Source organism: Lynx canadensis, chromosome D3, assembly GCF_007474595.2.
Source record: "Lynx canadensis isolate LIC74 chromosome D3, mLynCan4.pri.v2, whole genome shotgun sequence".
Taxonomy (NCBI): domain Eukaryota; kingdom Metazoa; phylum Chordata; class Mammalia; order Carnivora; family Felidae; genus Lynx; species Lynx canadensis.
In genome coordinates, this window is record NC_044314.2 from 57,318,869 (window position 1) to 57,335,679 (window position 16,811).

The 16,811-nt window shown below is 43.9% G+C and overlaps 1 protein-coding gene across 1 annotated transcript in view; it reads right to left on the reverse strand.

The window, feature by feature from the left end:
• The window catches only part of LAMA1 (laminin subunit alpha 1), a 152,009-nt gene that overhangs the window by 37,142 nt on the left and 98,056 nt on the right, over window positions 1-16,811 (reverse strand). Inside the window, exons 32-40 of the mRNA XM_032595339.1 lie at window positions 15,289-15,375; window positions 14,800-14,993; window positions 14,183-14,325; window positions 12,253-12,342; window positions 10,659-10,770; window positions 8,543-8,705; window positions 1,596-1,806; window positions 1,094-1,210; window positions 805-968 (exon numbers count right to left, since the gene is read on the reverse strand). Of these exons, the coding sequence (XP_032451230.1) occupies window positions 805-968; window positions 1,094-1,210; window positions 1,596-1,806; window positions 8,543-8,705; window positions 10,659-10,770; window positions 12,253-12,342; window positions 14,183-14,325; window positions 14,800-14,993; window positions 15,289-15,375 (1,281 nt within the window). The remainder of the gene's footprint in view (window positions 1-804; window positions 969-1,093; window positions 1,211-1,595; window positions 1,807-8,542; window positions 8,706-10,658; window positions 10,771-12,252; window positions 12,343-14,182; window positions 14,326-14,799; window positions 14,994-15,288; window positions 15,376-16,811) is intronic.

A 16,811-nucleotide genomic window follows, 5' to 3' on the forward strand; every position in this document is an offset into this window, starting at 1 on the left:
ATTTTTAATTGCTTTTGTTGTGTGAGCTAATCTTTGATGGCAGCATTCCTCAAATTGGAAAGATATTTATTTTTCTCCTTCCACAAAACACACCCAGCACACAGAAGCACAGATATTCCCAGTGCGGCCAGACATTTCCTACCTACAATTTGTAACAAATTTTAAAGAAATAAATTTACCAATTAACCACAATACTGTGTAAATCATCAATAAGGCTGAACACTAGTTCCTTCATTTGCTGTACTTAGCTAAGCTGGGATACTTAAAAATATGACAGGGGGTTGGTGCCTGAGTGGCTCAGTCAGTTAAGTGTCCAACTTTGGCTCAGGTCATGATCTTGCAGTTTATGAGTTTGAGCCCCATGTCGGACTCTCTGCTGACAGCTCAGAGCCTAGAGCCTGCTTCAGATTCTGTGTCTCCCTCTGTCTCTCTGCTCCTCCCCTGCTCATGCTTTCTCTCTCTCAAAATTAAATAAACATTAAAAAAAATTAGTATCGCCATTCCATCCAACCTGACAAAGCCCCGAGTATTTAGTAGGTACTTAACAAAGCCTTCATGGCTTGATATCATAGCATAACATTTGTATTAATTCCCCTCCAGTTCAGTTTGTATTTTTCCATCTATGCAGAAGGACAACAATGTTACCAGATGTGGGAGGAAATCCTTCTCCCCCTGTGAATAAAACAGCAGTCTTCACTTGTAGACCAAAGAAGAGTGACCCAACACTGTCATCAAAAGAGCCGTTCTTATTGTCTCCTATCAATGGATCACCACCCCTGGGACTCCTGCAAGGTCTGGTCTCACCTGTCCAGAGCACCTGCTAGTCTCTGGAGTTCAGCTGCGTGGTCCTCTGCTCTGTAGACAAGGTCAAGAGCTCTCCTTTGGGACATCTGCATGACCAGATCATCTACATGGCGCCTGATTTTGGCAGTCCATAAAAGTAGCTCATCTCGGTGACGCTCTAACTGCTACGGAGAGAAATTCATATTGTGGCTACTTGTGCATCTATGTGACAGCACACGCTTGAGCATGTGGAGGAGTCGTGTGAAGATGCTTTGGAACCCGTATGTGGCTGTGCTGAGCGGTAACTTACTGCTAGAGCATCTCCTACAGCATCTGCAGGTGCAGTGACAGCGTCTAACAATCTTCTCCCTCTGGCAATCAGCGTGGAGGTCAAGTTTTGCTCTTGCTGAACACGCGCAGTCTTATCCTGTGGCAAAAATCGCCTTTGAGGATGCTTCAAAAGAGCAAGTCAGCTGCCAAATGCCGGTGCCTGACACTGTGTGCTGAAGTTAGTACTTGGGGCTCATTTTTAAAGCTAAAAATGCTATTATTTACATAGGAGAATTTGGATCCCAGCCCTGAGAAGGAAAGAGACTGTCCTTATTACGACTCACATTTAGGGGCGCCTGGGTGGCTCGGTCAGTGCCTACTCCTGATTCAGACTCCGGAAACGATTTCAAGGTTTGTGAGTTCCAGCCCTACAGAACCTGCTTGGGATTCTTTCTCCCCATCCCCCCGCCCCTCCCCTGCTTGCGCGCTTTCTCTCTCAAAATAAATAAACTTAAAAAATTATATATATAAAAAAGACTCACGTTAAATTCTCGCAGGTTGGCGCTGACAATGTGCAGCAGGCGGTCGCTCTCCTGGTTCTTCACCTCTGCTTCCCTCACAAGGTCCCTCGCTGCCTGCAGTTCACTGCTGCGTTTTGAAAGAAGGCTGCTTGCTGCTTCCTTTAATACCTCCAACTCTTTCTGTGGCTTCTGGTAATTGTTCTGAATCTGTGACAATAAATCTTCAGCAGCCCTGATAAATACAGACGATGCGCATAGTGAGTAAATGAACAACGCTCACATCATGAAACGGAGCGGAAGGATCTGCATATCCACACGCCGCGTCTTGGTGAAACCGCAAATGCAATCACATCATAACCTCTTCAAAAAGGAGTAATTTTTCTAAGACCGCTACAGGCAGGGTATGTGTATACTTTATCCTTAACGAACTATCTTCATTTACAAACTTCCTAACATGTGTTAGTGAAAGAACTGAAAGAAATCATCTCTGTGAATCTGGGGGCAGAAAATTGGGCCCACGGTCTGGGGGCGATGGGAGCTTGTAGTCTTGTGTTATTGTATGGCAAGAAACTGAAAAGAGGCTATTCAGCGATTTGCTATGAAGTTACCAACGCACTCAGAGGACATAAAGGTTTTTCTGCAGCGACTTAAAAAATAGACCTTATAAAAACTTCAAATCCAAAGTGCCAGAAAGATCTAATTTGTACCATGGATACTAGAGCACGCTTTAGGAAATCAAAAGATATTCTTTCCTATTCTTTTGTAAATATGCTATCAAATTGCTTGTGTAAGTCAATTTTGAATCCACAGTTACATAGAATAATGAAATTTTGACAGTATAAACTTTGACAGGGATTAAATATATCCCATGAGCTTCCTGCTTCAGTTTGTTAGGAGAACTTCAAAAGAGTTCATGGAAAAATGCCGTGTGAATCACCCTCAGCTTTCACAGATACAAGATTGCTGGCCGAAGACACAGTAGAAAACATTTGCAAAGGCGCACGCTTGAACTCTGACATAAGAGCACCACCAGGAATTACTTGAACATTCTTATGATTTCTCATGATTGTAAGAAGTCACATTATGATACAGGCAACAAGAACTCAAAGTACATGGGAGACACACAAGTAAATCCAATATATCTCTAATTTCTGACCATGGACCAGTCACTTTTTTTTAATATAATTTATTGTCAAGTTAGCTAACATACAGTGTATACAGTGTGCTCTTGGCTTTGGGAGTAGATTCCCATGATTCACTGCTTACATACAACACCCAGTGCTCATCCCAACAAGTACCATCCTCAATGCCCATCACCCACTTCCCCTTCTCCCCTATCTTCACCCCCCCCATCAACCCTCAGTTTGTTCTCTGTATTTAAGAGTCTCTTATAGTTTGCCTCCCTCTCTGAAACTATTTCTTCCCCTTCCCCTCCCCCACGGTCTTAAGTTTCTCAAGTTCCACATATGAGTGAAAACATGATACCTGTCTTTCTCTGCCTGACATATTTCACTTAGCATAATACCATCTACTTCCATCCACATTTTGCAAATGGCAAAATTTTATTCTTTCTCATTTTCAAGTAGTATTCCATTATATATAAACCATATCTTCTTTATCCATTCATTAGTTGATGGACACTTAGGCTCTTTCCATAATTTGGCTGTTGTTGAAAGCGCTGCTATAAACATTGGGGCACAAGTCCTTGATAGATTTTAGATACTAACCCTTTATCCGATATGTCATTTGCAGATATCTTCTCCCATTATGTCAGTTGCCTTTTAGTTTTGCTGACTGTTTCCTTTGCAGTGCAGAAGCTTTTTATCTTGATGAGGTCCCAATGGTATATTTTTGCTTTTAATTCCCTTGCCTTCAGAGATGTGTCAAGTAAGAAGTTGGTGCAGGCGAGGTCAAAGAGGCTGTTGCCTGTTTTCTCCTCTATGGTTTTAATGGTTTCCTGTCTCACATTCAGGTCTTTCATCCATTTTGAGTTTATTTTTGTGAATGGTGTAAGAAAGTGGTCCAGTTTCATTCTTCTGTATGTTGCTGTCCAGCTCTTCCAGCACCATCTGCTAAAGAGACTGTCTTTTCTTCCATTGGATATTCTTTCCTGCTTTGTCAAAGATTAGTTGGCCACACATTTGTGGGTCCAATTCTGGGTTCTCTTTTCTATCCCGTTGGTCTGCATGTCTGTTTTTGTGCCAATACCATGCTGTCTTGATGATTACAGCTTTGTAGTAGAGGCTAAAGTCTGGGATTGTGATGCCTCCTGCTTTGGTCTTCTTCTTCAAAATTACTTTGGCTATTCAGGGTCTTTTGTGGTTCCATACAAATTTTAGGATTGTTTGTTCTAGCTCTGAGAAGAATATCAGTGCAATCTTGATTGGGATTGCATTGAATGTGTAGATTGCTTTGGGTAGTATTGACATTTTAACAATATTTGTTCTTCTAATCCATGAGCATGGAATGTTTTTCCATTTCTTTGTGTCTTCTTCAACTTCTTTCATAAGCTTTCTATAGTTTTCAGCATGTAGATCTTTTACATCTTTGGTTAGGTTTATTCCTGGGTATTTTATGGTTCTTGGTGCAATTGTAAATGGGATCAATTTCTTGATTTCTCTTTCTGTTGCTTCATTTTTGGTGTATAGAAATGCAACAGGTTGCTGTACATTGATGTTGTATCCTGCAACTTTGCTGAATTCATGTATCAGTTCTAGCAGCTTTTTTGTGAATTCTTTTGGGTTTTCCATGTAGAGTATCATGTCATCTGCGAAAAGTGAAAGTCTGACTTCTTCTTTGCTAATTTGGATGCCTTTCATTTCCTTTTGTTGTCTGATTGCTGAGGCTAACTTCCAACACTATGTTAAACAACAGCGGTGAGAGTAGACTGGATCAGTCACTTCTCACCATTAAAGTCTCTACGAAATTTTAAAACAGGTCAACTTTTCATCCGTGAAGCGACTTTACCACCAAAAACTGATCACATGCAGGGATATAGTCATCAGTGACTTGGCAAAGATTGAAAAGAAAACAACAACAAAAAAACTCAACACTCTTCATTTCTTCCTTCAAAATTTCTTCAACTGATACGGTTAAGCCAGTGTTCCTCAAACTATATTCCTCCACAGCACCAACGCCCCATGAGTTGGAAGCAGGTTCCACGAGAAAGAGTGCCATGGTGAAGTAAGTTGGGCTGTATTCTCTCAGCTCCTCCTGGACAGTCTCGATGCACAGAAGCAAGCATACTAAAAGCTTTGAGAAGAGAAGTCCTTGTCTCTCCTTAGTAGACATTGCCTTTCCCAAACTTACGTAGTCACAGGACGCATTTCTTTAATGAAGTATCGTTGGATAGCTCTGGGAACACGAGCATGGAAAACAGCTAGCATATACAGCTACAAAGGATAATTGATAGCATGCAGTAAAGGAGTCAGCTATCCTTAGAAAGGCCTGCTGGCAAATCTGGCCCTTGGCTGGCATCTGCAAACATTCCCACCAATCCCTAACTGATAAGAGTGGCTCACTGCCTCGACCATTTGTGCAAACAATGTGGTTTATGTTGAACACCTACTTTCCTTCTGAGAGTCTGGAATTTGGAATGTGCTTGGTAGAGGGTGCATATGGGACCAGCCCCCCGTTTGAACCTTGGATGCTGAACTTCTCATGGGTAGAAACATCCCATACATGGTGCCACATTTGCATTGCTGGGACAGTATATGCTGTGACCCCCATGGAGGAGAGAGAGCTTAGGAAAAGTTGCGCGGTTTCCTCCAGGCTCTGCTGTATCTTCTCCCCTATGTATCCAGCTGGGCATACTAAATACATCACCTAAGAAATCTTGGCCATGAGTCTGGAGAGTCCTAGAGTCCTAGTGAAACTCTGAATGGTCTTAGGGACCCCAACACAAGCATGATAAGCAACTGGATGGTGTGATAAATATTCTCACCTATGAGAATGCCATACTTCAGCAGTGGGGCACCTGGGTGGCTCAGCTGGTAAAGCATCTGACTCTTGATTTCAGCTCAGTTCATGATCTCATGGTTTGTGAGATTGAGTCCCGCATAGGCTCCATGCTGGCAGTGTGAAGCCTGCTTGGAATTTTCTCTCTCCCTCTCCCTCTGCCCCTCCCTCTCAAAATAAGTAAATAAACATTAAAAAAAAAAAGAATGCCATACTTCAGCATAAATGACCACTTTTCTAAGAGTCATAATGAAAAGTTTATACATAATTCATAAAATAATCTGTGAAATTTGAAATGGCATAAACATTCAGGGATTATCTATGGAAAATAAGAAAGAGAAGGCCAGAGAACACATTTTAAACTCTTAAATGTTTTTGGGTCGCCTGGGTGGCTCAGTCGGTTGAACGTCCGACTTCGGCTCAGGTCATGATCTCACAGTCAGTGAGTTCGGGTCCCGCATCAGGCTCTGTGCTGACAGCTCGGAGCCTGGAGCCTGCTTCGGATTCTGTGTCTCCCTCTCTCTCTGCTCCTCCCCCACTCATGCTCTCTCTCTCTCTCTCTCTCTCTCTCTCTCTCTCTGTCTCTCAGAGATGAATAAATGTTAAAAAAAATAAATAAACTCTTAAATGTTTTTAAATAAAAGGTATCTTTAGTAGCAATGATTTTACTTACGAGTTGAAGAGAGAGATGAGCAATCTTATGAGTAACTTTACTGCAAATAGAAAAAGCGCCACAACAGCAGAAAAAGTGTAGTGAGGGCCCAGCAGGTGAGAGGGCCGGGTGCCCTAAGGGAATAGGGGAGAGGGGCCACCCTGCCTTCTCCCCTTCTTCCCAAATGCTACTTAGAAAATGAACTTCTCCCATTTGGACTACAAGCTCCTAGTGGGGAGGAGGGCTCTGTTCTCCTTTGTGTCCCCAACTCCCAGCACAATGCCTATCCCCTGGGGACTCAATCCATTTGATGAAGGAACAAATGAACGACTGAACTGACTGTGGTAATAGTGGGAGAGACATCCCCACTAATGATTCCCAAGAATCTCCAGGGGATCTTCATCTTTAATAAGCTCCCCCACTGACTCTGATAGGCAGCTGAGGGAAGATGCAATGAGAGGATACATCATGTGTGGATGACAGGAACAGTGGGGCCAATAAGGGAGCCCCAGGAGAGCTGGAATTGAATACATGAAGTTTATGTGTAATCCTAGAGGCAGTGGAGCTAAGGATGGTTGGGAAGCAGCGTTGAGCCTAGAATGGCTGCCTCAAGAATGACAGGTGCTGGTGAGATCTTTTCCCTCCCATGCCATACATTTCAGGCGAAGGGAGAATGCACATGAGAGGTCAGGGTCAGGGAAACATGATTATAACCTAGCACGTCTCTGATCCGAACATTGAAATTCCACCCACCCATCTTTTATGGACTGGGTCTCAAGCGGTTCTTCCGTCCATTGGGTTGGAAGATCATAGGGTTTAGGTGTGTGGTCAGGTTTCATATGATCCTGGAGGTTTAATATTGGGCAAAGTACTTGTAGTCTCTGGACCCATCTCCCCAGCTGGACCCTCCCCAACCTCACAAAGCAGTGGAGATGACTATGTGACAGGATGAGAGAAGTGAAGCCTGCGCCCTCCCCAGCCCAGAGCAGGTGCTCCAAGATGGCAGCCCTCTTCGCCATTTCCTGGGACCTCACCCTCCTCTGATCTCTCCTCACAGCCATTTCGTTACGAGTTCTTGGCCCTAACCAATGTTCCAGTGATTATTTTACTAGTTGTCTCTCCAAATGCCATCTGACAGTAAGTTCCTCCTTTTGTTTTCTACCTAACAAATCAACAATGTCAAGTATCATATTCAATGATTTTTTTTTTCAACGTTTTTTTTTTTTTTTTTTTTTTTTATTTTTGGGACAGAGAGAGACAGAGCATGAACGGGGGAGGGGCAGAGAGAGAGGGAGACACAGAATCGGAAACAGGCTCCAGGCTCTGAGCCATCAGCCCAGAGCCCGACACGGGGCTCGAACTCACGGACCGCGAGATCGTGACCTGGCTGAAGTCGGACGCTTAACCGACTGCGCCACCCAGGCGCCCCTCATATTCAATGATTTTGACATAAGCTCAAAAAAAGACGTATGTGAAGAAAGACGTAAGCTCAACTCTGCAGTGTGTTGCCAGTGGAAGTGTAATGGAATTGTTTTTAAATCTTTTAGAAAATAATTTAGAAACACAAGTCAGGAATCTTCAAAATGCAAATTCTTTGGCTACATGATTTCTCTTCTTAATATCTACCCTAATAAGAGATGATAATGTAAGATGTAGGAAAAGATTTTTGTCTGAGACGTCCATCACATTATTTAAAATAGCAAAATATGTTAAAATAGATTAAATATTGCACTGTAGAGAATGGAGTCTTGATGGCATATGGTGTACCTACTAAGATATTTATCACAACCCGAGAGAGACACAGCTTGTGCTACATTACATCAAGGAATAACTGTGAAAACACTAAGAAAAAAGCCTGAAAGGAAATACAACTCCTAGTGAGCATGTCTAACAATTCTTTGATCTGTCACACCACATTGTGGTTTTTAATGAGAGTTTGAACAACTGGCTAAATCATTCTGACATAACGTCAATCTGTCTGAGAGCTTACAGCATGGTAACAGCCACTGACCATATTTTCTTCCATGGGAATTCACTGCATTATACTTGATCTTCAGTAAATATGGTATCATGAGGTTCTTTTGTTTGTGCTAGGTGGAAATGTTCCAGAGTCACTAAGAAAAACAAAACCTACGACACAAAGACAGATACTGGCATTGATTATACTCCCTCTATTGGGAGTAGCTGGCACCCGTCTCTTCATTTTTTTTTTTTTTGACAATAGTGCCCCTCTCTTATGACATTCCATCCCCAGTGAGAGCATCCTCTCCCTCCCCTGCTCCCACATGCCTCCTTAGCCCTCAGTATTCAAGCTCCTACCTCTAATTGATTGTGTCATGAATGGTATTTAGAAACTTACTTGAGTTCCAGTATGGCTTTCTGTTGCAACTGCACGAAATGCCTTTTTTGTATGACTTCTAGCAAAGATGTAATATTCTTTTGCATATTCTGAAGAGTAGAACTGGGTAGTTGGAAGTCTTCATCCAAGGTCTGATTTAGAGTTGCTGCTTTTTCAATAATCTCTATGGACAACAGTCATCAATCATTCAACAGGCCTCTCAAAGTGGACAGCACTAAAATGGAAAAACTTAGAACCTTCTTCAGTGAGGCCAGCTTTGTTCACCTAAATTGGGTTGAACCTCAGGCCAAGCCAGGCCAGCCCACATATCCCAATTTACTCCAGTTGCCCCTTATTAAAATACTCAAGAACTTGAGATTATTGGTTTATTTAATGTTGGTATTCCCCAGTATCCATAAACTCATGAGGGCAAGGGCTGTGGCCACCATGTTTCCCTCACCATTTCCTGCACCTGGCACCAACATTTGCACATAAAGCTCTCAGTAAATATTTACTGTATGAAGGAACCAATACTCAACACTACTCTTTTAAATTTTTTTTTTTCTTTCCACGTTTTGATTTATTTTTGGGACAGAGAGAGACAGAGCATGAACGGGAGAGGGTCAGAGAGAGAGGGAGACACAGAATCGGAAACAGGCTCCAGGCTCTGAGCCATCAGCCCAGAGCCTGACGCGGGGCTCGAACTCACGGACCGTGAGATCGTGACCTGGCTGAAGTCGGACGCTTAACCGACTGCGCCACCCAGGCGCCCCAACACTACTCTTTTAAATAAACAAATTATTTGTTCTAATAATTTCCTTACCTTTTGCCCTATAAAGTCTAATTTATATTGGATTTAATACTTTTTATATCCTTAAACTACAATCAAACAAGAAAAGCAAGAATATGTTTCTGGTAGTCAGAAAACTGAAAATAGCACTCCTAAAGCCAGATGACACATCCCAGTTGAGCAGGACTAAATTATTCTAATACTGTGGGTATACATTGAAGCCCCAAATCCTATCAGCTCCTGTTCTGGGCAGAGGGGTTGGTGTCGAGAGTTTAGCTCTCCTGCTCCATGGTATTGCTGCCTTGGCATCCATTTTGTTTGGCCAAGCAGACTGCAGTGACCTTGAACTGACAGTAGTCCCTCATGCAAGCCCATACCCCAGATAACAGCCCCAGCAAGGTCAACAAGCAAATGTCAGTTCTTGTTAGGACCTCCCCAGCAGCCCTTGTGACCAAGTTCCCCCTGCTTCCCAGGGCCTTCTCCTTATGGGCCTCTTTGATAAGACCTCCATGGGCCTTACCAATGCCCCTCCCCCCCATTTTGGTTTGGATTGACCAACCTAGCCTTAGCCTGGGACCCCAAAGCACTCCACCAAAAACCTCAATAAAAGAATATGCCCCAGGGCCTGTCTGTCTGTCTGTCTCTCTCTGCCTGCACCCCACCTTTACTCCCCTTGGGTGACCCCTCGAGGCATGATGGGTACTTCCTCCTAGACCTGTGAGTAATAACCTTCTGCATCTCATGTTCTCTTGGGATCTGTTGCGGGGGTTTGGCTCATCATCCGGGCCCTCTGTGTTCCACTTAATAAGTGTTAATTTGGGGCGCCTGGGTGGCGCAGTCGGTTAAGCGTCTGACTTCAGCCAGGTCACGATCTCGCGGTCCGTGAGTTCGAGCCCCGCGTCAGGCTCTGGGCTGATGGCTCGGAGCCTGGAGCCTGTTTCCGATTCTGTCTCCCTCTCTCTCTGCCCCTCCCCCGTTCATGCTCTGTCTCTCTCTGTCCCAAAAATAAATAAACGTTGAAAAAAAAAAAATTTAAAAAAAAAAAATAAGTGTTAATTTGACAAACTCATAATAAATGGGGAGGCACCATACTCACCCAATACTTAGGAACTTACAAGAAATTACGAAGACAATAAAAAAGAAAGCATTCATTTTTCTAAAAGACAAAACTCTGAATGAAAGTCTATGATCTTTCGATTCAGGACTCAGGATCCCCAACTATGGAATATTCCAGGCCTTTGGTTCTGGGCAGGCTAGTACAAGTCACACACATCTATTCATACGCCGAGTAAAGCAAATGGAGACCTTCCTACCAAATAAGCACAGGTGAGACACTGAGCACACTACCTTGGATAGTTCTCTGCAGCTTCTCAGTAAATGTCATGAGGTCTTGGCTCTTGTCAAGGATTCCTTCAGTCGCCCTGGTTACATGTTGGCTACTCGTTAACACTCTAGTGAGCTGACAGAAAGTCAAGGTCTCAGGTTAGTTTGACTTTGAATGACACGCAAGCTTTGCTGTTCCAGTTGTCTCTTTTAGGCAACAAAATATATCCCAGGGTATGGAGTAAAGCTATCCACGGCATCATGGGAGCCCAGGTTAACATTTCAGGGTTGGAAACTAAGTGGTTAGCGAAATAATTTACTACTCAGTCTGTGGGGGAAAAGATGGATTTTTTTTTTTTTTGTTTGAAAGAGCCTAATTGGCTATTAAACCACAAACTCCCAAGCGTGTCTATTGCAAAGACTCTATATTCACTTTAGGATGCAAGTATATAGAGTTTTGAAAGTAAAATCTCACTAATTTGCACTGACCGTGAGAACTCGGTTCAGGAGTTAAGAACACAGTCAGGTGCAAACGGGGTGTTAGGCCATCAGCCTTGTCGGGCTGGAGACCTAGTACTTAACCATCTCCTGGCCTCATCGGTAACATGGAGTAATATTAACCCTTACCTCCTGCGGCCTTATGAGGATACAACGCCATGATGTCTGTGAGGCCGGCAGCCCAAGGGCAGAGACCCAGCTGCCCTCTGCAGGTATTTTTATTAGGAACGTTATAACTTGTAAAGAGAAAGGTTGTTTGTGATGTTCAGGAGTGTGAAGTAACTCAGACTGGTTCTGTAAGTGTTTTCTAGTCAAAATCCAAAGAGAATCTTCTTTAATGGGTAGAGAGAATTATTTTAATCAGCTTATCATTTCCTACCAAATGTTTGCTCACTGAGGTACTTAAAAGCCACATTTAAACCCTTAAACTCTTCCCAAATCATCCTTAATTCTAAATTAACAGGCCAACCTAATACTTTAGGGTACATGATTGTGTGTGTGAATACTGACAGGGACTAGATACAAACATGCACGAGATGATAGATACACTATCGTACACATATCTATATACATATGTCCACATGCATATGCACACACACACACACACACACACGAAATCCAAAAGTGAAAATTATAAATTTGACAGTAGGCCTCCCCCACCATCTGCAAATGAGATTTTTTTTGGGGGGGGGGGGTTCACTAAAAACCATTCATCTGGAATGGGCTGAACAAACACATCATTCCTGCTGACATCAAAACAGGCTCACTTGACATTCAAGCTGCACGAGTCAGAAGCACGCAGCCCAAAGCCTGAGGGTTGCACAGACACCACACACCCACCCGCCTCTCGGTTCACCGGAAGGAATGACAAGGCCGATGGCACAGAGACTTGGCCAAGTCCTCACTCGGCAGATGTGACAGGAGAAATTAAGTCAGGAGTCTCTTCCCGCTAAAGCACAGAAACTGGCAGAGGGTTAAAACCAATTTGATGACAAGGTACCTGGAGCACAGCTCCCGGGAGAAAGAGCCTGCCCTGATTTAATAGAACCTTCCAGACCAGCCCGATGCAATAGCTTTCAAGGGCTGGGTGGGAAGCGGGTCTTCTGTGTGAAGCACTTACCTCCCTTAGCAGGTGGTCTGTTTGTTTTGCAACATCTTCAAGCTGATCTTCTACCAGGTCCCTACGTGTATTTTCTTTTAATAAAGCTTCCTAAAAAGGACAAAATAAACAAATTGCTGGTTCTTAGTCCAGAGGGTCTACAGTGAGTGGAAAAGAAATTTAAACATTGCTTTCTTTTTTTCTATTTTTTTTTTTTTTGGAGAATATTTTCACCTTTCAAAAACATTTTTTTTTTCTATTTCAGGAGAAATAATGTGAAAAAACATCTCTGAGAGTTCCCTAACCTTTCTTTATGGCCATTATGTCTATAGAGAGAAGACGAGCAGATGGGTGAAGCAGCCAGATTCACAAACACACGCCTAGGCTTTTATCTAAAAACACAGCATTCAGGAATGACAATCCTTTTCATTACCACATGACACAATAAATTGACTATCTCAAACTCTAACGTGTAGGTTTTAAGCAAAATTAAGAACTGCACTTTTTCCAATTAGAATTAAAAATGCTACTGGGGGGGCGCCTGGGTGGCGCAGTCGGTTAGGCGTCCGACTTCAGCCAGGTCACGATCTCGCGGTCTGTGAGTTCGAGCCCCGCGTCGGGCTCTGGGCTGATGGCTCAGAGCCTGGAGCCTGTTTCCGATTCTGTGTCTCCTTCTCTCTCTGCCCCTCCCCCGTTCATGCTCTGTCTCTCTCTGTCCCAAAAATAGATAAACGTTGAAAAAAAAAAAAATGCTACTGGGGCGCCTGGGTGGCTCAGTCGGTTGAGCATCCGACTTCGGCTCAGGTCATGATCTCACGGTCCGTGAGTTCGAGCCCCGCGTCGGGCTCTGTGCTGACAGCTCAGAGCCTGGAGCCTGTTTCGGATTCTTCCTCTCTCTCTGACCCTCCCCCGTTCATGCTCTGTCTCTCTCTGTCTCAAAAATAAATGTTAGAAGAAAATTTAGAATTAAAAATGCTACAGTAGCAAGCTGTCCACTAAGCCAATTTCTTAATTTCCCATTCCTTTTTTTGACCCAGGTCCTGTCTGACTAATCATAAAACTATGATTTACTCCCAGAGATGTTTAGATACCTTCTGGGGAAGAGAAACTTTTGTGCCCCACAAACCCAGTTAAGAATAATACATTTACAATCGGGCTCTATGCTGACGGCTCGGAGCCTGGAGCCTGCTTCGCATTCTGTGTCTCTGCCCCTCCCCCACTCACACTCTGTCTCTCTCAAAAATAAAAATAAAAACATTAAAAAATTAAAAAAAAAGAATAATACATTTACAGAAAACAGTTGATCATCAGCATATTCCAGCATTAAAGAAGATACGTCTAGGTTTATTTCCTATATTTGTATCAGGACAGCTGCTTTCAAATATCCAAAGGTCTGTCATAAAGAGGAGCAAGGGGACTTGTCTTCTCCCAAAAGGCAGAAGGACCATGGGGGAGGAATTTTTATGGAGGCATTTATGGAACAAGTCAAACAATTTATTATTTATTTATTTATTTATTTATTTTTAATTAAAAACATTTTTTTAATGTTTATTTTTGCGAGAGACACAGAGTACGAGCAGGGGAACGGCAGAGAGAGAGGGAGACACAGAGTCCGAAGCAGACTCCAGGCTCTGAGTTGTTAGCACAGAGCCTGATGTGGGGCTCAAACTTTTGGACCGCGAGATCATGACCTGAGCCCAAGTAGGACACTTAACCGAGTGAGCCACCCAGGCGTCCCACAAGTCAAACAATTCACAGTGGTCCCACAGGGGAACAGGTTAGCGTGTGGATGATGAAGTCCCTGATCACACTGTAGGAAGCCTAGATGCCAGGAGCGAGACTCCCACACTGATGAGGCAGACAGACAGAAGGACAGAATACTGACCCCACCGACTCTCCCATCTCTCAGTGACATAGGTTTTCTACCCATCTCCGTATTCCCAGTACCTACCCGGAGATATTTCGTTGTATTTTCCAGGTTTGACAAAATTCCAGATGGGACAGGGATAATGCCAGTGAGGTTCACAGAAAGGATGGCGTCCCCAATATTATCTAAGTCATTTAGCAGCACACCCACACATTCATCATCACAAGCTAGAAGAAAAAGAAAGTTGAAGTTGATGCACAGCCGTCTGCACGTTTTCTCATGGATCTGCACGAGCCATTCTGCAGTAATGACATCCATGGGCAGAGGACATTCTCCCTTCCGCCTGTGTGATGGGAGGGAAGCAAGAAGTGCTGAGCCCCTATTCTCAGGCGATGCCTTTAAGCCTCAAATCAGATCGGTGACTCCCCTGGGGTCACACAGAAAGGAACAACTGATGCCCAGCGTGGATCCCAGGCCGGGCGCATGTTTCCTTCTACTGCTCCAAACTTCAGAGTGCGTTTGCTTGTCTTTGACTTGGACCGATGGCAATGAATGCCAAATGTATTTCCTTTCGGAGTCCATCTGTCATTTCCTCAGATAGCTCGCAGACACGCCTACTTTATCCTTGCAGGTGCCATAACAGGGAAACATTGGAGAGAGAGAGAAAAATCTTTAAAGGTTTAGAGGAAGAAAATACCCACAAACACAATCGCTTTCCAGCAGAATGTGCCTCGGTTCACATTCCTCGCATCGGAGCCCTGTGGCGCCTGGCCTGCAGACACACTGCCCGGACCTGCGGTCACAGTCACCGTGGACAGAGCCACTGGGGCTGCAGTCACACCGCTGGCAAGTGCCACCCAGCGCTCGAGGGTTCCCGTGATAGCCTGAGGAGCACCTGCAGAGAAGTACAGACAGTAGTTTCAACAGCAACAAGTTGGTATATTACACCAACTCTTGTTCAAGGATAGCGGTCATTTCTGCCAAATAAAATACAAAGAATGTGGGCCCATTTGCCTCATTCTACGTTTTACGTAGATGCTGTTTTGGAATAGTAATAAGGTCCCGTATCAGTCACGCCCATCCAAACTGATAACACCTCCCCAATGCCGTTAGTAAATACGCCCTGTACGCATCAACGGGGCAGACGCGCCTAGCGATTTCCGCATGGTAATCAGCCCCCGCCCCAGTACCTTTCGCAGTACTGTCCTTCGTAGCCCAGAATGCAGGCATCACAGCGGAAATCGTGATCACCTTCCAAGACACAAGTGGGACTAAAACTAGAAGAAAAAACATAGTTTTTTGAATTCTTAGATCCACGGCTTCAAATCTGCCTATGGCACTTATTCATAAGTCTTAGGATACTCCATATTGCTCTGAAAGTTAAGTGATTACACCAGACAGACAACCTTTTTAGGGCTTAAAATCTACTGGGGGCAAAAAGAAGGGAAACAAACATGTGACCAACACTATCGCATGCATCTGTCACGTCCAAAAGATATTCCTCGCACACCCAGCCAGTGACAATCGTGTGGGCGCAGAGGCCAAGAATTGACAGATTACAACGAATCTGTACGATCACACACATTACAGCAAATTAGTCACCGAACAAGAAAGCTTTCCAGGTGAAAAGGGTCTTGTTCTGAGGTTGAAGGGCATTATCACCTGGATTATTAGATGGAAAGGGGACTGGAGAGAGCTGTGCAAGACCCTGAGCAAGCACGGGAAGATGCAGCCTGACAGGTGCCCCGTGACGGTAATTGACTGGAAAGGCAGCAAGGAGGAAAAGCAGGGCAAGGTCTGCACATGGGGGAGGGCGCCATCTGAAAATAAATGAACCCGAAGTAGGGAGCCATGTGATGGGCCATTAGAAGCAAAATGACAGAGCCATTCAAAATTTAATAATCCTCTCAGATCTTCTCAGGGATTTCAGCTTTTGGCTCCTTCCTTTCCACAACCCCTGCCTCCACATTTTCAATTATCCATGCCCCTTGCGCCACCTACAGGCTAAGATGGGTACTTGCAACCCACTGGAAAAAAACCTCTGGGGCAGCCTATGTTTTTGACCTGTGGGAGTTTCCGGAATGAGTGACAGGGTTCAGGGTCAGCCCCATTTCAGTTCAGACTTGTTTTTCCTCCTTAAAGACTAAAGGAACAGACTCAATGGAAACAAGATATAAGCAAAGTAAAGCATGTATGTGAGGGTCTCTCAGATGCAGAGCTCACAGAGATGTTCACACCCTGTCTCTTACTACTGTGCACCTTGGGGGTGGTTAGGACCTTTTTAGATTGAAGAAGTAAAATATTCAAAAGTACGCAAATGTGCAAACTAGAAGGAGCTAGTTTGGATATGGAAAGAGCTATCCATATGTATATGGATACACACGTAGATATGAATTTTTTCCAAAATACCATATTATACATTGTTACATAGATTTTTTAAATATTTTTTTAATGTTTATTTGTTTTTGAGAGAGACAGAGAGACAGAGCATGAGCAGGGGAGGGGCAGAGAAACAGGGAGACACAGAATCTGAAGCAGACTCCAGGCTCTGAACTGTCACCCCAGAGTCCCATATGGGGCTCAAACTCACAAACCGTGGGATCATGACCTGAGCCGAAGTCAGATGCTTAACCGACTGAGCCACCCAGGCGCCCCCAGTTACATAGTTTAATTGCTCGTTTTTCCAACTCAGTACCTACAGATATACCTTATT